The 19,751-nt window shown below is 51.4% G+C and overlaps 8 protein-coding genes across 8 annotated transcripts; 3 read left to right on the forward strand and 5 right to left on the reverse strand.

The window, feature by feature from the left end:
- Positions 1-2,921: 2,921 nt before the first annotated feature.
- On the forward strand, positions 2,922-4,209 carry M409DRAFT_16652 (uncharacterized protein; the record flags this gene model as incomplete). The annotated part of the gene is made up of 3 exons (XM_033803706.1): positions 2,922-2,997; positions 3,044-3,198; positions 3,268-4,209. 3 exons carry the CDS (start codon positions 2,922-2,924, stop codon positions 4,207-4,209), a joined length of 1,173 nt encoding a protein of 390 aa, XP_033673580.1.
- Positions 4,210-4,271: 62 nt separating this feature from the next.
- Positions 4,272-5,890, reverse strand: M409DRAFT_16653 (uncharacterized protein; the record flags this gene model as incomplete). Its single annotated transcript, XM_033803707.1, has 6 exons — positions 4,272-4,340; positions 4,399-4,870; positions 5,135-5,206; positions 5,275-5,524; positions 5,575-5,710; positions 5,762-5,890. 6 exons carry the CDS (start codon positions 5,888-5,890, stop codon positions 4,272-4,274), a joined length of 1,128 nt encoding a protein of 375 aa, XP_033673581.1.
- An 872-nt stretch (positions 5,891-6,762) lies between these two features.
- On the reverse strand, positions 6,763-8,271 carry M409DRAFT_62426 (uncharacterized protein; the record flags this gene model as incomplete). The annotated part of the gene is made up of 5 exons (XM_033815170.1): positions 6,763-6,820; positions 6,869-7,219; positions 7,278-7,624; positions 7,676-7,723; positions 7,771-8,271. 5 exons carry the CDS (start codon positions 8,269-8,271, stop codon positions 6,763-6,765), a joined length of 1,305 nt encoding a protein of 434 aa, XP_033673582.1.
- Positions 8,272-9,077: 806 nt separating this feature from the next.
- Positions 9,078-9,437, reverse strand: M409DRAFT_49236 (uncharacterized protein; the record flags this gene model as incomplete). Its single annotated transcript, XM_033811186.1, has 1 exon — positions 9,078-9,437. The coding sequence occupies one exon, from the start codon at positions 9,435-9,437 to the stop codon at positions 9,078-9,080; it is 360 nt and encodes a 119-aa protein (XP_033673583.1).
- A 522-nt stretch (positions 9,438-9,959) lies between these two features.
- On the reverse strand, positions 9,960-13,229 carry M409DRAFT_16656 (uncharacterized protein; the record flags this gene model as incomplete). The annotated part of the gene is made up of 2 exons (XM_033803708.1): positions 9,960-12,873; positions 12,922-13,229. The coding sequence occupies 2 exons, from the start codon at positions 13,227-13,229 to the stop codon at positions 9,960-9,962; spliced, it is 3,222 nt and encodes a 1,073-aa protein (XP_033673584.1).
- A 1,106-nt stretch (positions 13,230-14,335) lies between these two features.
- Positions 14,336-16,186, reverse strand: M409DRAFT_49238 (uncharacterized protein; the record flags this gene model as incomplete). The annotated part of the gene is made up of 5 exons (XM_033811187.1): positions 14,336-14,515; positions 14,590-14,746; positions 14,795-14,911; positions 14,962-15,715; positions 15,772-16,186. 5 exons carry the CDS (start codon positions 16,184-16,186, stop codon positions 14,336-14,338), a joined length of 1,623 nt encoding a protein of 540 aa, XP_033673585.1.
- Positions 16,187-17,519: 1,333 nt separating this feature from the next.
- Positions 17,520-17,981, forward strand: M409DRAFT_16658 (uncharacterized protein; the record flags this gene model as incomplete). Its single annotated transcript, XM_033803709.1, has 1 exon — positions 17,520-17,981. The coding sequence occupies one exon, from the start codon at positions 17,520-17,522 to the stop codon at positions 17,979-17,981; it is 462 nt and encodes a 153-aa protein (XP_033673586.1).
- Positions 17,982-18,035: 54 nt separating this feature from the next.
- M409DRAFT_16659 (uncharacterized protein) lies at positions 18,036-19,312 on the forward strand (the record flags this gene model as incomplete). Its single annotated transcript, XM_033803710.1, has 6 exons — positions 18,036-18,094; positions 18,142-18,203; positions 18,261-18,314; positions 18,374-18,976; positions 19,026-19,231; positions 19,286-19,312. 6 exons carry the CDS (start codon positions 18,036-18,038, stop codon positions 19,310-19,312), a joined length of 1,011 nt encoding a protein of 336 aa, XP_033673587.1.
- Between the last annotated feature and the right edge of the window lie 439 nt (positions 19,313-19,751).

Here is a 19,751-nt window from a genome sequence, read left to right on the forward strand (position 1 = left end):
GGCCGGATTTGCAAGAATGACTACGTAACAAATTGAGAAGGCACAGCAAAACGAGCAGGACAGAAGGCTGCGCTAGCCGTCTACAGAAACAAAAGCTCACCAAGTCTAAGCGGTTGCTACATTCAGCTGACGGATCCAGCCGCTCTCTACACGGCGATCTAGCTGAGCTGGTCCCTCTTCTTAGAGAGTAGCTGAATTTAATTCCAAGTATAGTAAATAACCCTCTCGACGTTCATTCTCCAGTTTGATGAAGCTTGCTACATGAAAGAGTAGAGCTTAGACTACAGCCGTGCAAGGTCCGAAGTCTATGCAGAAGAGATTGCGTCCTCTAGAAGCGATTAAATTTCGAAATACCGGCGATGCGAAGTGAAGTAACAAACTCGCCACCTTCTTGCGGCTGCACATGAAAGAGTATACCTTGTTCAGTCAACACGCAATAGAACGAGGCTGTAGCATTAGTCTAGGAGTTGCAAAAGCTGATTGAAATTCGAAAAACTGGCGACAAAACTCGTAGCTGAATGCAACTCCAACCAACCCTGCCTACTCCACGTATTTACTAAACTCTAGGCGTAAAAAACTCTCCATAAAAATCGAGAACACCCGTCGACTGAAGCCAGTCAAGAAATTGCCACTTAAAGTTTTAAAAGTCGACGTTTCATCTTAAATTTGCGCGTCGGGTTGAACTCATAAAGAGGAGGTCTGTGCGCAGAGGCGAGTAAGAGGGTTCTGCAGTTAGCTACTGCACTTACTCCTTTATCCTACTACTCGCTATCACGGCCCAGACTCGCCTAAGCATCTTTTCCCACCTACCTGCGCCTTTGTTAGACAGGAATCCGGTCGGTTTCTACTTTGGGGAGGACTAGCACGTTTCTGTCGAGCAAATGCCTACATTTGGAACAAATATTATTTATATAGCGCACGTATTCACTTTGCTTTGAGCCTGCTGCTACACGCAGAGTGACGCCGTTACGCCTATATAAGGCAAGAGCATCACTCGAAAGTCACGTGCAGCAGGTCTAAGCGCCCAAAACACCACTTCCGAGTCTAAGCCGTTTGCATGCACAGATACAAGATTGTCTCCTACATGATCTGTATTAAAAGGTACGAGTCAAGTAGAGCAAAGTTGAGTGAGAAAAAGCCTTTTAAAGTTCGGAAAACCGAGCTCCGTACTTTGTGCCGGCTCTAACTTGTTAAAAACAAGGCGTTTAAAGGCTAAGACTAGCTGCACATAATTTGCGAGTTGTCTACGCTCGCTACGTAGCAGCCGGCCCAAAGCAACGTAGTAACGTGCACTATTTATAACAAGAGCGTTCTAAACTTAGGAACGTCGTAGGCAAATTTGTGCTAAATAACCCAAAATAGAAACCTTCTGGTTTCCAGTCTAGTTAAGGCGTAGGTGGGCAGGAAAAGCTGGATAAAAGAGTAGGAGCAGCAGCTAACTACTAGATTATAGTACTCGCCTATACGCACAGACCCCTCTTTTTCGTGTTGCGAAGTCTTCGCAAGTGAAGGCTAACTGTAGACTAAGAAGAGCCGTCTTAGCTTCAGAGATGTAGAATTGAGCGTCTCTTGTGTACCAATTGCATCAAATGATAGTTTGGCTTTTGTTGAATCACATACGAAACTTTGAGAGCCGTCCGATTAGAAACGAGGCCAGGAGAGCCGTTCAAAGTTCGGAATCACGAGCTTGATCATTCACGAACGAGCAGCGGCCTCGCTAGATGAGGCTTCGATGTATCCTACATTAGATGTACGCCTAACATTGAACCATCCAACGTTCGGAATCACGAGTTTAAGCATCTTCGAACAATCGACTGCATATTTAGTTCGCTAGATAAAACTTCGACGTATCCTTTGTCAAATGCAAAAGTTTTAAGGTCGTACGTCTAAGGTTGAAGCTAGGAGAGCTATTCAAATTTCGAAATCACGAGTTCACGCATCTTCGATCAGTTGACGATTTAGCCAGACGAAACTCCAAGATGTTTTATGTTGGATGTAAAATTTGAAGGTCGTACGTCTATATTGAAGCTAGGAGAGCCGTTCAAAGTTCAAAAACCCGGACCGTAGTTAACTTGGTAGGCGAAGAAGGCATCGCGGAAGGCCGGAGAAAAGTTCATATCAATGGATGTTTACTACGCTCATCAGGTGGAGGGCAAATTGACGATGAAGAAGCTCGTCCATGGAGCAATATCATTCACAGCGCGAGGGAGAGCACGAGGAGGATAGCATGAACAGCAAGGCAACGAGCAGGACTGGCGGACCCTGCGGCCGATGGCGACGAGGAATAGGTGGGCAACTCCGGCCAGCTACCGTAGTTTAGTCGTAGTATGAAGACTTCATGAGCATGATCGTACCAATATCTTTCTTGTTCCATTCTTTCCACCGCCAACAGCGAGGATGAACTGAGCCGTAATATCCAAGCCAGGTAATGGCGAGATAGGGAGGGCATCGCAGAAACTGTACATCACTCGGCCCTGTTTATGCCCTCCAGCGAGGATAGGGAGAAATCCAATCTATCGAGATCGAGCTAAGTGAAGTCATAAGAAACTTCAAGGTATGTCGCAACACATATCAAACAACTAAGGCAATCCATCGAGAAATCGGCGAGTTACTGGCCTTCAAAGTTGGAAAACCCGAGCTTTTTTAAATGAAAAAAAGAAGTCCAATGTACTACTAGGATGTATTTAAAAAGCGTGCAGCCTCTAGTGCAGTGAGTAGTGCAGTCGCTTATGAAAAGTCGGAGAGATAGCAGTTCTCGACGTTCCACGTAGAGCGAGAAGACTACGAATCCCGTCAAAGCCCCTCAACCCCGCCCAACATCCCCCGCTGACGAACAATTCGCGCCCTACGATCATTTTGTCACGCTATACAACATTCATACCAGACTTCCAAACCCGCACTCTTCGAGTCACAGGACGGCCATGTCCAACATCGAGTGCGGTCGACAAGCGGCCAAGCACTTTGCCTTGGGCGAAGGTTATAGAAACCTCAATCACGGTATGTTCCTTTTGCATGCCCTCCCACCACACTCACACCTCCCCAGGCTCGTACGGCACGTATCCCACGGCGATCCGAGACGTCCTGCGGCACTATCAAGAAAGAATCGAAGCTCGCCCCGATGCCTTCACTCGCTACGAATACCGCGAAGGCCTCCTTGACCAGAGCAGAGCCGCCATTGCGAAGTGTGTCAACGCTCCTGTGGAATCTTGCGTGCTCTTGCCGAACACATCATACGGTATCGACGCTGTACTCCGAAATTTGATTTAGGGTGATTGCATCATCAGCTTTTCCACAATCTACGGCGCCTTCGCAAACACTCTGACATACCTCTCCGAAACCACACCGGTCGGGATAAAGCAGATCAATTACACTCTACCCCTTGAAGACGACCAGCTATGCGACGCCTTCGAGGACACCATCAAAGCCCTCAAGTCCTCTGGCAAGACCCCACGCGTTGCAATATTCGACACCATCAACACCCTTCCCGGAGTGCGAATGCCTTTCGAACGACTTATCAATATCTGCAAGACCCACGACGTACTCTCCGCAGTTGACGGTGCTCACGGCGTGGGCATGATTCCCCCAAATCTCGCCGCTCTCGATCCAGACTTCTTCGCCAGCAACTGTCACAAATGGCTCTACACCCCACGAGGATCAGCTTTACTGTACATGCCGAAACGAAACCAACATCTGCTACGAGCCACATTTCCAACGAGCTTCGCATTTGGCAGCACGTTCGCCGCAAACTTCGCCTCGATCGGTACCCTTGACGAGAAACCATATCTTACCGCCCTGGAATGGCGCCAAAGGATCACGCGGGAAGGCAAAAGTGGTGAGGAAGCCATCATGGGCTATATGGCTTCACTGGCGCGGCGGGGTGGCAGAGCAGTTGCGAGTCTGCTAGGAACTGAAGTCCTGGAGAACGCAGGGAACACCCTCGGCGAATGTAGCTTGACGAATGTCCGCCTTCCCTTGGATTTCCACTTTTCGACCGGCGGCGACACCTCAGTGGCTGAAAAGATAGGCCAGTGGATGATGCGGACCATGATCCTGGATTGCGAGACCGCTGTCAATGTCATCGTGTATGCGAATGCCTGGTGGGTCAGGCTCTCTAGTCAAATCTACTTGACCATGGACGATTTTGAGTATGCTGGCCAGATGCTGCAACAAGTCTGCCTGAGAGCTGAAAGAGGAGATTGGAAGCATTGAATTCATTCAAAATCGATATCATTACCGCTTAAAATTAGCAAACGCCGAATACCCTGCATTGATCATGTCTCGAGTCGCCATGTCTGGATCACCTCCAGTAGTGGGCCGACCTGCCTCAGCAGACGACCTTCCTGCAGGTGTCACTTCGACGACTGCAGGCGGCTTCGACGTTGCCGTGCCTTTTGGTACGTTGTAACCATGGTATTTGGCCGACCCATCAGAGAATGAGTTCAATCGGACCTCGTAATTGCGGTCCTCATTCTGCCCTCCACTCCTCAACATTGCTGAATGTCGACCATAACTACTGAACTTCTTCCCAGTAGTCAGAGTATAAGAACGTTGGATCAGACCAGCAATGGCAGGCATACAAGCACACACCACGCCCAGGTTGATCTCTGTGTTACTCCATATGGCGATGGGGTTGTATAGCCAGGTCACGTTCGGTGCGCTGCCCCAAACGGCCAATGTCCTCAGTCTGATAATCGAACACAGCGTGACGAACAGGCCGATGCAGAAAGTTACGCATACGGCGACCTTCTTCCTCGTGGCGATGGAGAGCGACCATAGCTTCGGAATCGGGAGGAGAATGACGGCAAAGTCGAGGATGATGTTGATCGCCGCGGTTGCGAAGATCAGAGCATTCAGGTTGACGCACGTTCCCCTGCGAAAGCTGTCAGTGACTGTCTGGAGATGGGATTTGAGAGATACACACTGATGCTGACCATCCCATCGAGTCCAGGAAAAGGATATCGGATGGCATTGTACTCCAAGGACGATGATGCAGATGGCTGTAAAGACGGAAAGCAAAGCAATGAGGACAAAGCATGCTTTTCGAAACCAGGTCGAGCCGGCTCTTTCTTCCGGCCACATCCGGAGATAGAGTAGGAGAATCGATATTTTGACGAGGGCTACCGAGACCACGTACGTGTACTCCGACACATAAAAGAGGTACAGGATCTTGGTAATTTGATGATTTGGGTCGGACAATATCCAGATGCTAATGGCGAAGGTCAGCAAATGTCGCAGGCACGAGGCGGAATCTCTCCTGCCCATTAGTATACTTACTCCTGCCCGAGCCCAGTATCAGCCATGGAGGTGAGTATACCATCAGAAGGTATCAGCAAGATCCAGCAGAGGAGAATAGTCCAATCGTCCCAGCCAAAGCCGCTGCCGTTTAAAGCTGGAAGTCGGGACAAGAATCTGGAGATGAGGCCAATCGTAGCGAGTGTGAACATCGTCCAGGATACTCGCTTGGTAAGTTCACTGTGATCACGGACTGGTTCTCCGCAGGTGATTGCAGAGTATCTTCTTGCCTCTGAGACACTTGTTAGCGTAGTCATCACTACCCCGTCCATCGACACCCACCCAGGGAGTCAACCACTGTGCAGTTGGCAGTCAAGCAAGCCGTGACCGCATTGGTGTACGGCACGCTGGTGCAAAGACATGCTACGTCCTTGGGATCGCAGCCCGATGCTGGCAAGCCCTGTGCAATGCAGGATTGCTATCCACGATGTCAGCGAGCATTACAACAACGTTGCTTGGTTCAACCCACCGAACATGTTGATAGAGATGGTAGTTGCGATTGTCGTGGAGCCAGGACGTTGCCATGAGATCGAATTATCGCCCCCTGCACCTCGAGCACAAATACCACAACACCGACAATGTACCGGAAGAGGAGCATCGTGTGTATGTGGGTCGCAGTGAGCGAGAGTGTGTATTTTCACGATTGATCAATCGAAAGGGAGCGATCCTTGATAAGAACGCCTCCTCCACTCATCCGTTCCTGACTAACCCCTCACAAGGCGCACAAACTCCCAAATGTCAGTGGCAAAGTATGTCCAGGATTCTGTGCAGCTATCAATCTTTTGTGCGCTCGCAAGCGAAGTTATACCGGGATAGAAGCTGCGCAGGGGGGGGGGGTTCCTGTCATTTCATCAACTCGTTGAGAACATGGCAATGCGGATAGCCAAGGCCGATGTCTGGACGGCACGCCCAGTGGCTTCAGGCGGCGTGCTGCGGATAGTCTTCCGTCGCAAAAAAATGAGGAACTCCGTACTTTAGCGACCGTTCGAGGCGTTTCGATACTAGCGCGTGGTGGAGGATCGACAAGGCCTAGCCGGTGCCGTCGTGCGGCACAGGAACGCCTCGCCTGGGGTGTTTGCTACCTGCCTCCGCTGCCTACTATATATCAAGCGCATGAAGAGGAGTTCCGCATCGAATAGGAAGCTGAAGTGTAATTTAACTTTAAGCTTAGACCCTAGCATGTGCAGGTGAAACATAAGGGCTCATCAGCCATACACGTGAATGTATTTCTGGACACATGGCTTTGATGAAGACAACAACCGCTAACGTCAACGTTTGGACCGGCGTCGACGTTGGACATGCACCAAAAATTCGCAATCACCTTACCCCTCCGATGTAACATTGAGAGACGACCTGAATCGTAATGATTGCAAGAAGCGAAACCCGTTTTCAAAGTAGAAGGCTACATGGTGGGAGTTTTGTAGTATAATACACTATCAATGTACTTCAGAAGAGAGAGATATATCCGTCTTAAAAGTTCTCGCCTGGTCCAGTTGGGCTGTATTTGTGGCCAGGATACTTGTTGAACCTGCAATGGAATTAGCGATAGCATAGGCAACGAGTGTGCGAGACTCACAATGTCTGATCAAACTTCTCCACCACAGGGCAATCAAGGTCTTTGATGATAGGCGAGATGGCGTCCCTGACAAGGCCCGTAATGGCAGACACCTCGCTGAGCAAGAGATTGGCCGAGTCGGGAATCAGTGACTGAGCCAGCTGTGCGTAGAAGCAAGCAGCTCGGGGATTGTCGATGTCGAAGAGATATTCAGCGTTCATGACACCTCCAGTCAGATCTTCCAAATTGACGCCAACGTAGGAGTTGACTCCATTCACGTTGCCACCCAACTTCAGGCTCTCGGGATATGCAGAGTATTGAACGCCAACATCCGAGTCTGCGTTGGGAACGTCGTACAATGAGATGGTAGGTCTGGACAGAATGATCAGCACGTCCAGTATACCAGAAGACGACTTCCCTCTCTTCTTACCGGCGATACCAATTATCAGGAATTCTCTCCTGACCTGGCTTCCACTTGAAGGCAGGGTAGTTTCCAGTCACTGCGAAGAACTCCTTGAAAATCTCTCCATTCAGATAGCCGCTCGGCTCCTCAGCACTGTGGTTGGACATGAGGTTGATAACGAAGATGTATGCGGCCGGGGCCACGACGACGCCAGAGAACGGAGCCGAGAAGAAATATGGGTTCAAGTCGACGGAAGATTTGCCCTTGGCCAGGAAGTCCTGAGCAAGGCCATCCAAAGTGTATCTGTCGTTGTCCATGCCGGTCGCGTAGGCGTACGCAAAGCGGGAGATATCCAGGCTGTGAGCGTCACCATTCTACTCCGGCGTTAGCCAGCAGCACCGTCGAGTCTTCAACATTCAACTCACATTCGTGTACGCATCCGGCCGTCCAATAGACATATCGCTTTCGTAAGTCTACCGCATGTCAGTATAGATCTGGGGATACTGAGCGAGAGACATGCGTTGTGTGCGTATGAGATACCCTGCGGTTGTCCAAGAATGTTTTTGGTGAGCCCATCTGAGGCAGGAGCACCACCGATACTCCAAGTCTGAAGCACAGGATCTCCATTCATGATGATAGCGTACGCAGCGAGGAATCCAGACAATCCAGGGCCCATACCGAAGGCAGCCTCCATCCCGACAATGGTTTCAGTCAGAGTGGTAACACCACTTCTGCTCAAGTATCCGTGGTTGGCGGCAGCGTTGAGTCCTGGACATGGACCTCTGATGTCGCCTGGTTCTGGGCTGGCGTATGCATGATCCTCCGTCGTGCTGACATACTGATCGCGTGCGTCAAAGGTCAGACAAGGGATATTGCCACAGTTCGTTCGTGCCTTGCTAATTTGTTGAGCGACAGATGTGACTGTCGTTGGAACCTGGCGCTTCGCAGCTACATCGTCCAGCGCGAATGGGTATGCGAGGATCTGCGCACAGAAGCTGAGAAAAAGAGCCGTGTACTTCATATTTGGAAAAGCAAAAGAGAGGAAGTAGAGAAGGTGAACAGCCACTAGCAAAACGAATGGACGTAGCACTGCTACGAGGAATGATCTTGTTGTCTCCGTGGACAAAATGCACCACACCGAAGGAGAGGGAAGGAAGCGCTCATATCGAAGTATACTAGGCGCTTCTCGCTAACCTCGTATTCTCGATCAACGGATCCAGTCTCTGGATTTTTGATGACCGAGCTGCCAAGTGTGAAGATAGGAGCAGCTTTGCCAGGATAGATGCGACTCTTGCAAAGGCGTTGGAAGATGTAACCACGCGAAGCCCCTAGCGTAAAGTGGCAGCCGTAGCGGAACGGGTGTGCAGTGATCGACGCCACCGCGCCTCATCCTCCTCCTCGCCCTCCTCGCGCCACGGCCCTTTTCTGTTCACATTGAACATGTCTCCCAAGCCTCTTTCAAGCCTGGACTTTGGCATGCGAACTTCACTGGCCATTGGAACACCACTTCAACGGAGACAAGCTGATTCGGGTTCGACGGGGAGGATGAGCGAACCTCCGCAGAATCTCGCGTGCCAGCATCCAGCGGTCCGTCACTATTGCTACCATGGAATGAGGTCGCGTGGTACACTCGTGGAGGACTTCAGGAAGCCGGAGCCAAATTCTCGAGTGGCGTGATCCAAGCAGTGGGCATCCCCAAAGCTCCGTGAAATCGAATTGCAGCCTACCGTAACGTCCGGACACACAACAAGAACGGTATAAGGTGGTCTGCAATGGCCGTGGCCTCGAGAGTCGGATAGGGACAAACACTCAACTAACCGTCCCCCTCTAACGAGAAACATTCTGCCCCATAGGCCTCCCCTTCTCAAACCACGCTTTCAACATGTCAAGATCACGCTCATCAAGCGCAGGGTCATGAGTTCCATGCCTGGCGACCAAGAACCCAGCCAAGTCCCCCTTGCCGGCCGCCTTATCACCAGGCTTTCCACCAGCCTCATCAACCCATTCATGCTCTTCCAACAGGCGATCACGATTGGCAATGCTTGGATCTGCGCAGAAGCGTTGCAGCAAGTCGAGGCCGCGGTCGTCGAAGACCGCATCGTTCTCGGTGCCGTGTCCATTAATGATGGAGGCTGCAAGTTTGTGGTCGTCGATTTGTTCGCGGGTGTTCCAACCTGCCGGTGCCATTGCTGTTGAAGGTCGATGCGTTAGCCTGGTGGAGAGCCCATGTACGTGATACTATACCGGTTGATACTGGAATGGATCTGAAAAGGACGGATGAGGTTTGTCTAGAGGCCTAGGCAAACAGTGGGGTCAAATAAGTTGCGACGCTCAGGTTATCCAGTTGCCTCCAACGGATCATCCTGCTGCCTAAGCAGATAGGATGGCCTCGGCTTTGCATTCAGGTTGCTGTGACAATCCTGCAGGGTCAACATATTGTGAGATACCTCAGTGGCTCGACAAACGAACCTGCGATCGGAATACCGGTGATAGGACACCAATGTCGCTCGGATCCAAATCGCTATCTACGTATGACCGTGTCTCATCAGCCATCTGCTGTCGTAATTCAAATGAGTGTGTTCCAAGGTCGCAACTCCAAAAGCAATACCACCATACCATCCAAACCGTCCAAAAGATTGTTTCTTCACATCATCACCATCACCCCAACCAGACAAGACATGTTGAATGCCCATCGTCTCATCAACTCTTCTATACAGAAGCAGCAGACTTCTCATCCCCTCCGTCATCATTTTGTCTCACTTTTCTCGCCTTTCTTGCTCGCTTGACAGCCTTCCAGCTTTCCACAAGCGCAACAAAGCTGACAACACTCCCAAACACCAGACCCCATTCCCAGCTCAATGCCGAATGTCGGAAGACGATCCTGTTCACAACAGGTATGTAAATGATTGGGAATGGCGTCACAAGCCCAGCCATGACAGCCCAGAAGAGGAATCGGTTGCGAGTGACGGTGGAGAAGAATGATAGTCCACCCCGCTTGCCTTCATTGGGATACATGTTGAATAGGCCGAAATCCAGATGTTTGGCCTCCCATGCCATGACAGACAGCAAGACAGTGAGAATACTGTACGCCGTTCCACGAGCACGATAAGTAAGGCCGCACGTGTCGTTGTAGCTGTGGTTGCAGTCATCCCCAAGATCGCCATTGCCTACGCCGTAGGCAACGATGACGAAACTGACGAGGCACAGACTGCCCATGCAAGTGCCGTAGATGAATTTGTCGATGATGAGTTCCGCCGTGAACACGCCTTTCTGCATGGGATGCGGCGGCCTAGTCATGACATCGGCGGATCCTTCCTCCAGGCCAAGGCCGATGGCGAGGAAAGACGAAGATACCAGGTTGGCGAAAAGGATTTCCAGCGGCGAGAGCGGAAATACAGAAACATCATTCCTGTCCTTGAAAGCCAGACCGACAAGCAGAAGGACCACCTGCGCAATGTTGGAGATGAGGAGATGCAACAGAAATTTGCGGATGTTGTCAAACAGGCGACGACCCTCACGGATGGCGGAGATGATGGAGGCAAAATTGTCGTCGGTAATGACCATGTCTGCAGACTCTTTGCTGACGTCGCTACCAGATCCCATGGCAACACCAACATCCGCGCTTTTCACAGCTGGTGCGTCATTGACACCATCACCGGTCATGGCGCAGTACTTTCCTCTGCGCTTCAGTGCACTCAGCATTCGCGATTTCGTTTCCGGAGCACAGCGGGCTAGAACCAGTGGTAACTCGGGCATCGCATCTACTTCTTCTGGGGACATCCTGTCAAAATCGGTCGCCAGCATAACAGCATTTGGACCGGAGGAGCCGGGTACGGATGGCGCCAGGATTCCAATTTCTCGAGCAATCGTCGTCGCAGTCTTGAGATGGTCGCCTGTGACCATGTGTACAGTAATCCCAGCAATCTGGCATCTTCGTACGGCTCCTTCAGATTCAGCGCGAGGTGGATCGTAGATACCCACAATGCCTGCAAACTCCAGACTCTGCTCGACGAAAGCACGGTCACCAACTTTGTTGACGTCCTCATGGGCCATTGTTCGATGCGCCAGGCAGATTACCCGAAGCCCCTCCGCCGCCATGGCCTCAACTTGGGCACTAATAGCGTTTGCGGTGGCCTCGTCCACGTTGGTCAACGGCAGCAAGACTTCGGTAGCGCCTTTGGTGAATACTGTTGTCCCTCCGTTTGGATCTCCCTCATAAACGATAGACATTCGCTTGATTGACGAATCGAAATCGTGCTCTGCCAGCAACTTCATCGCTTCACCTGCGATCGTGTCTCGCTTGCCTGAGCCCGCTCTCATCGCCATCACTTGCAGAGCGATTTCCGTAGACTCGCCCGTCGCGGTCCAGGAATCATTAGCCTCATTAGGTCCTTGTATTTCGTTCACCTGTGCGAGATTGCACAAGGCAATGATTTGGAAGAAGCGGTGGAGCTCGAGATCATGGAAAATGGCTTCCTTCTGAAGGTGGACATCATCGACCTTCAAAATACCAACTGTTGGGTCAACAGGACTGGACTCGCCTTCGACCACAATGAAACGCCCGCTCGGAAGCATCGCCTTTCTGGCAAGCATTTTCCCTTGAGTCAATGTACCGGTCTTGTCCGAGCAAATGTCCGTGACTCCACCAATGGCTTCAAGCGACTTGGTTTGCCTCACAATGACATTCCCTCTCGCCATCGCTTTGGCCCCTACCGCCATTGTGATGGTGAGGACCGCAATAAGAGATTCGGGGATCACTGCAACAGCAACGCAGATTCCGTAGATGACCGTCTCGTCGTCCAGATCCCACAGATTCACAGAGAAGACGATGACAGCCAGTAGAATTGCCAATCCCAGGAGGAATAGTGCGAACCAAGAGAGCTTGACCGTCAGAGGGGTACCTGTCAATCCGAGGGCACTCTTGATCGGACGCAGAGCTTTCTGGCCGTAGCGAGCAGCCGTGGACATCTCCTTTTTAGGATCATCATCATCCAGTTTGGGCCTGACCTGGTCAGCGACATTTCCGACCTGAGTTTTCATGCCTGTGGCGACAACAATGCCCGTCCCGCGGCCGCGATCGACCGTGGTCGAAGAGTAGACCATGTTACGACGGTCGCCGAGCGGCAGTTCGAGCTTCTCTGAGATGAAGCACGAATCCTTTGGTGCCAGTTTGGACTCTCCAGTGAGAAGAGCCTCTGCATCAGCCATGTTCACGGTACTGATGAGGCGAATATCGGCGGGGACCGTGCTGCCATGCGACAGAGTCACAATGTCACCGAGGACGACATCTTTGCTCCTCACGGTTTCTTCGCGACCTCCATCACGGATTACTTTGCAGTCTGGTGCAGCAAGTGCTTGTAGGCTGGCAATGGTTTGCTCTGCTCGGTAGTCCTGGAAAAAGCCGACAACTACATTCAAGCAGATGACGGCCGTGATCACACCTCCCTCGATATAATCTTGAGTACCGTAACTGAGTGCCATAGCAATGACCAGAACAATGGTCAAGCTATTGGAGACTTGGCGAACCAGAATATCCCACCAGGTGAAACCTCCAGACGACTTCAAGCAGTTTGGCCCATACACCTCAAGTCGGCGAGCGGCTTCGTTCGAAGTCAAGCCATTTCTATTACTCATCAGCAATCCATTCTCTGCTCGCAGTCCGTTCACTTACACAACGTCTGTTTTCAGAATGCTTTCCACCTGCTCTACAGGCAGAGTATGGGCGTGGGCATAGATGTTCTCATCGTTGACATCGCCATGAGAAGGATTGATTGAGGGAGTTGGGTTGGTACTGCGGGCTCCGTCCAAGTGCATACTGTTCACTTGAACAGACTCCTTGTAAGACGAGCCCGCGTTCGGTATGTCGGGCGGTGGCTCTTCGCCATTGCCGCTGTCATCAGCGGGTACGATGCCGCCATGGTGCGTGTTCGAGTGGTGCGTCTCGACATCGACGTTGGAGGACACAGAGGGTTTTTCCATCAAATATCAACGATTCTGCAATGAACAATGAAGTGGAATGAGAAGTGAGATCAAGCAGACCGTCGGTTTTAGCTCCTCCACGAGGTGGCACGCGGGAGATGGGCGATCTTTATGGGATGGAATCGCTTGCTCGCCACGGAGGGGAAGACTGCACGTGGATAAGACATGGGTGCGATGGCATGCGTGGCCAGTCCTGGCATCTTCTGGGCGCTGCACAGCTCCGCAACAGGTGTAGTGCGCATCTCGCCAAGCTACTCGATGCATGGCAAAGAGCGCGTGGCACGCCAGCTGCGGGCTGCCTTCTTTGTTCTGCTTTGTTGTTGCGTTTGACCTCCTGACGTTGTTTGTCAAAGTCCTGGCGATGAGGCTGCCGTGTGGGCCATCTCCTAGACAACGCTGCGCCGTAGATAGAAGCACAGGAGGAGGAGTTTGTTTGTCAAGACGCAGAGGCGAGAGGAGTTGACGTGACGTTCCAAAACAGTGGGCCTTGATCAGTCTAGTCCCGGTAAAGTAGTTTTCTAACCGATTTAGGACAGACGCCAAGGAGACGTGATTCTCTGCGCGCTCTCTCTCCTCACGTCTTTTGTCCACCTCGCTTCATCGGTACGTACTAGATTTGGTGCTGCCATCAGCAAGGTATGCCACTTCTGACACATCATGCAAGGCGGGCATAACAATAATACATGAGCAAGATGTACAGTCCCGGAATTCGGCAAACGCTCTGGTCAGCTCCTTGCGCCATGCAGATTCGGCTGCAGTCGATTACAGCAGCTCCCCGTGGTCAGGTGTCTCTGTGAGGGCGAAGGAAATACTATGGCTTGGATCTTGGCCAGCATCTCTTTACCCGGTCCCCTTGATGGCTCCTTCTGGCAGCATACTCGCTCGCCCATAGTGATGCTGCCATCGGATCAGCGCCATATCCTCCAATGGCCTCGAAGCAGCACTGACGACGTACAATCCTTGATTCTCCAGATCTACGTCTGCAGTTTGCTCAGTGGCCTTCGTCATTTAAGTGAGACTTAGAGTGTTGAGTGGTCGATGAACGAGCGGTTCCTTGGCGTTTCTTGACGACAACATTCGCCTGTACAACCTGAGGCCAGCCAAGATTAGCCATGGCCAACGGAGCGACCAACCAAACACTTCACACCAACTCTTATCTTCCGCGGTAGCGTTATGGCTTGTCGCCAGGCATTATGGCTTCCAAGCAAGTCGACTCCGAGGGGCATGCCCTCGTCGAACTGGATCGCCCACGAAGGCTTTCTGCGGCGCTTGGAAAGTGGCGTGGACTTTTTTTCAGAGCAAACAGTGAGTCTATCTGCATCATGTTAGCTTGGAAGCCGCGGTCTGCCCTCCTGCCTACCTCTGCAAAGCTCAGCCCTTTTGTCTCTGGCACGAGGAAGAAGAAGGCCACGCAGAAGACGATGCCAAAGCCCATCCAGATGAACCCAACCTTCAAGCCGAGATTTCCAGCATCAGGATTGATCATATAAGGGATAGTGAATTGGCAGCTCCAGCTCCTGATCACAATCAGTGACATTCCGCTACTGTCACCCGCTACCTCTTACCCAAGTGATATGGTTGCGCTGAAGAGAGATTGAACTATGGGCCGCAACGGTGGCGAAACAACTTCTGTACCAACTGCGTACACCACAGGTCCAAGTGTCAATTGGTATACGACCGCCCTGTGCTCTGTGAGTTAGCGCAACAAATGCCACCATCTTGATACACTTACCAGACGAAGAACATTACAATTGCCGCCCACAGCGCGGCCGTGCTGTCGACGCATCCCATAACGCCTATGATCAGCAGGCAAGCTGTCAGCAGGCGCACTCCCCAATTCAAAAGTATTCGTCTCCCCAGAGCTTCGATGGCGAAGAAGGATACCAAGTTGGAGAGAAGCATGACTGTCTGCAGTATCAGAGAGACTGTGAAGAACTCGTGCACTCGAAGGAGGCCAAGAAAGTACGTCGTGTAGCCGACGACGAAGCTTGCGCCGACGTAAGGCTGGCTTATTGCCAATGTCATGGCGGTGATCGTACGTCTGCGATCTGTGTTTTGAAAGCACTGACGTAACAAAGATCCGCGCAAGAGCGTCTTGCTGCGTATTTTCTCGCACTCATCGGCAGTCTTTCGCAGGCGGTTCAGCTCGGCATCAATGAGGGCCAGGTCATGGTGGCCATGAAGCCGCACCAGAGATCTTCTCGCATCTGCTGTTCGCTTCTGTTGGAGTAGAAAGTAAGGCGACTCCGGGAACCAGTGCCAGAACAGGCACAAGATGGCTGGGAAGAGAAATTGTATCATCAGTGGAACCTTGTAAGACCAATGGCCTGCCATCTCAGACGTTCCGCGACTAATCAGGCCCAGCATGAACTGTGCAAAGGTGATTGAGATGTTCGTCAAGCACAAGAAGAATCCTCGAAGTTCTTGCCGGGCATTTTCGCCGATCCAGACGGGGGCAACAAGGTACGAGGAACCGAATCCAATGCCTAGCCACCGAGAGTCAGCTTCAATTTCGACATTCTGACAGCATCAAACTCCATACCGTTGATGAATCGTCCACCCATGAAGATTCTCCAATCGTCCGAGGAGACTTGCATCGCGAGCCCTACCGCCGCCACAAGGGAAATTGCAAGCAGCACTGGCTTCCTCCCAAATCTCATCATTACCCATCCAGCGCACAGGTTTCCCAGGATATCTCCAGCAGTCGAGCATGCAACAAATCCTGAGAGCCTATTGGCAGGTATTAGGTATCCGCATGGTTGCGATGGATAAGGTACACCCATTTTTCGTTGGAACGCTGGACACGCGGACACGGTCGAGGGGACCAAAACATCGTAGCCTAGCATAAGGGCGCCGACGCAGCAATAGATAGACCAGGCCATAAAACGCTTTTGGTGACGCAGAATTTGCCACCTGTGTTCGGCTTGAATGACGTGCCATTGCGGTGTAAAAGGCATGGTAAGCAGGGTGTTATCAGTGTTTGAAGGTGATGCTGATTTGATCATAGGACGTCGCCACCATATTCATTCTCATGCGGTGCACGAGTGTTGGACATTGAGCATTCTCATTTCACAATTCAATATGCGATGCGCGACCCTCCTGTTGAATTCAGGCTCCAAACTCACTCGGGATCTGACGGAGGCCGGATCCTGGATCAAGCACGTTCAATCCCTGCTTCACGCGTTGAACGAGGATCAATGGAAACCAATATCCTTGTCATAGTCGACCTTCGCCTTTAGGGCAAGTTTTCAGCCAACTCTGGTGGCCTGTTACACATTGCGTGCAGCTGTCCGGTCACATTGCATGCAGCAAGGTCGATGTGAGAGCACTGTTTTGTGCGCATGGAGCCCCAGACCTTCACCATATGCTCCGAAAAGCTTATTGCCTCCAAGAAGGGAAACTTCGCTCCCCTGGAGAACTCTGGGATGCTGCTTGCCACAGTGGATGCACTTGAAGAACATAGGAGACCCTTGTTCGCTGGCGGACGGGTCACCTGCCTTTCGACGCTCGTAATTGGCTACGAAAACTCATCCGTGTGGTCACTGAATCAACCGTCTCCTCTTTGTTCTTTTCGATGGTGCATAACCAGGCTCAGTGAGCAATGAGGTCTGATTGAGGACCGGAACATTCATCCATCCGTTTTCATTGGAAGAGATGCTCGTGCGAGGACGACCAAGAAACACCTGTGAGGGCGAGCGTCGCTTTCGAGAATTGAAAGAACAAACATGCCACCAAGGCTTTAGGTCGAAGTTCGGTAAGATTACAGTAGCAATGGTCGATTCTGCGCTAGCTACTACGTTGTTCTCGGCTTGCGGGGAGGTCACTGCCACGTGCTAGAATAGGTCAGGGCGATCGGTGTATGGGATTAACTACAAGGTGTGTTTGCGAAGTCATGTCTTCTCTCTCATTGGAGACAATCTCTCACTATACCAAGACTTCAATGAAGCCACCAAGTTCGGCACAGTGTGCTTGGCAAACTTGGCACATTCGGTATCCCCCCATTCGACATCGAGCAATCGTCTGTGTCGATCATACCGTGCCACATGGCTGCTCGTGGTCCCGTCTGGAACACGTATCGTCGTCCCGAGGAGGGGAAACAGAACTTGCCCCTTCATCGTCTTCCAAGACACTTTCGGCGAAGCTTATGCTATGAGTGCCATTAATTAGGTCACGTCTGACGTGCGGAGAACTCAGTCAAGACTCTTGTACCGGACTCACGTAAAGCTCTTGGTCTGCGCGAGAACCTTACTCACAACAAACAAGTTCCACCTGCTTGCACAATTTACCATCATGGATGCAGAAAAACGGATTGGTCTGGAACGCCACGAAGACGTCTCTCAAGATGCCGCCGACATACGAAAGAACTCCCTGACAGCTACTCCAGACGACGAGGCTGCCAAAGTGCTTGGAAACTACGATGGCCCGCTCACCTGGACCGACGACGAAGAGAAGAAGCTACGGAGGAAAATCGATTGGAGACTAATGCCTATCCTCTGCATGACATACGGCCTTCAGTACTACGACAAGGCTATGATTGGTCAAGCAGCACTTTTCGGCCTTACAACGGAGCTAGACCTCAGTATTGGTAACCGCTACTCATTCGCCGCAGCCATCTTCTACTTGGGATTCATTGCTGGTGCATATCCGTCAAGCTTGTTGGCTCAAAGGTTTCCAATCGAGCGGGTCGTTTCCGCGACTGTCACCCTATGGGGCATCTGCCTCCTATTGACCATCACCTGCTTCAACTACTAGAGCTTGTATGCACAGCGTTTCTTCCTGGGTTTCCTGGAGAGTGGTGTTAGTCCTATGTTCATGTTGATTGTTGGCTCGTGGTACAAGAAGGACGAACAGGCTTTTCGCATGGGGTAAGATCAGCGACAAGGTAAAGAGAGTCAATACTAAGGCATAGCAGTATGTGGTACAGCTTGACTGGGTTTGCATCCGTCGTATCACCCTTGATCAACTATGGACTGGGTTAGTCTGGCCGCATACTTTGAATGGTGGGACATACTCACTGACATGCCTTTACAGGCCACGTCAACGCGGCACTTTCACCGTGGAAGTATATGTACATCTTCGCAGGATGTAAGCCCAAATGAACGCATTCGCGCAACTTTTGATGGGGCTAATGACCGATCTTGCAGCGCTCACAACTTTCTGGGGCATTGTCCTTCTGGTTCTCTTGCCCCCTGACCCCATTCGTGCACGCGGATTCAACGACCGCCAACGGTACATCCTCGTGGCTCGACTGCGTGTGAATAATGCCGGTGTGAGAAACACGCAATTTAAGAAGGCACAGGCCATAGAGCTGGCCACCGATGTCAAGTTCTGGCTCATCTTCCTCATCGCGCTCCTCAGCATGATCATGAACGGCCCGATCTCAACGTTCATCCCAACGATCATTCACGGCTTCGGCTACAACACTCTCGACTCTCTGCTCTTGGTCATGCCTGCTGGTGCTATAGCAGGAAGCTTGATGCTCTTGATGGGCTGGCTGTCATATCGATTCAGCAAATACAACATCCGCACATGGCTGATCTTTGGCACACAATGTGTGACGATCCTCGCCTCTTCATTGCTGTGGAAGCTAGACCGATCGGACAAAGGCGGATTGCTTTACGCTGTCTATACCCTTTCTGTCTACGGCTCGGGCTATGCTGTCCTCATGGGCTTGTGCATTGCCAACACTGGAGGATACACGAAACGTGCACTCACTTCATCTGGACTTTACGTCGGCTACTGTTTCGGTAAGATCTCAAGCTTTCTGTATGTCCAGCCGTACTCACAATCATACAGGGAACTTCATCGGACCGCTCGTCTTCTTGGAAAGTGAGGCGCCGGTCTACAACACAGGTTTCACGGTGACGACCATCACAGCGTCCATTGCAGCCCTTCTTGTTCTGGTATATCGCTTCGTCTGCATCGTGGACAATCGCAAGCGAGACAAGTCTGGCACGGCAGAAGCATTCGATCATGCCTTTGAAGACCCCACGGATAAGGCGGTAAGTTCATTTTTCAGCACTTTCCACAAGTTAACCCCTCTAACAGATATATAGAACAAGCAATTCCGCTACGTTATGTAGATCTTGAGAAGTCTCGTTCATGTAGAAGATAGCCAAACAACTGCTCGTTCCGTTCTTTACTTTCTGATGCAAGCGAGACGGTCGATGTATGTAAGCTTGTGGTTGACATCTCAGTCGCATCTCTTCTACGTCGGCTTCCTATCCATCTGAATCTCGAGGGCATACCCCTCTTTTGTCACGGGGCGTCCTGGTTTGACGGCATGAAGTGGACTACACCAAGGAAGACTCCTCGTGTCGTCCCCACGGGGCAGAGATGGAGCACGCGGAGAAAAAGCGGATTGAGAACCCACAACGGTACCATTGTTCCACGAAAGAGCTCTGAAATGCCGTGCCTTTGCCGATACCGAGACATGTCGGCATGCTCTTGTACAGACTGCCGATCGGTGGAGGCGGGTCTCACGGCTTCTGTGAACTCCACATCTCGGCACTTCACCCATCC

Source organism: Zasmidium cellare, assembly GCF_010093935.1.
Source record: "Zasmidium cellare ATCC 36951 unplaced genomic scaffold M409scaffold_2, whole genome shotgun sequence".
Lineage (NCBI taxonomy): Eukaryota > Fungi > Ascomycota > Dothideomycetes > Mycosphaerellales > Mycosphaerellaceae > Zasmidium > Zasmidium cellare.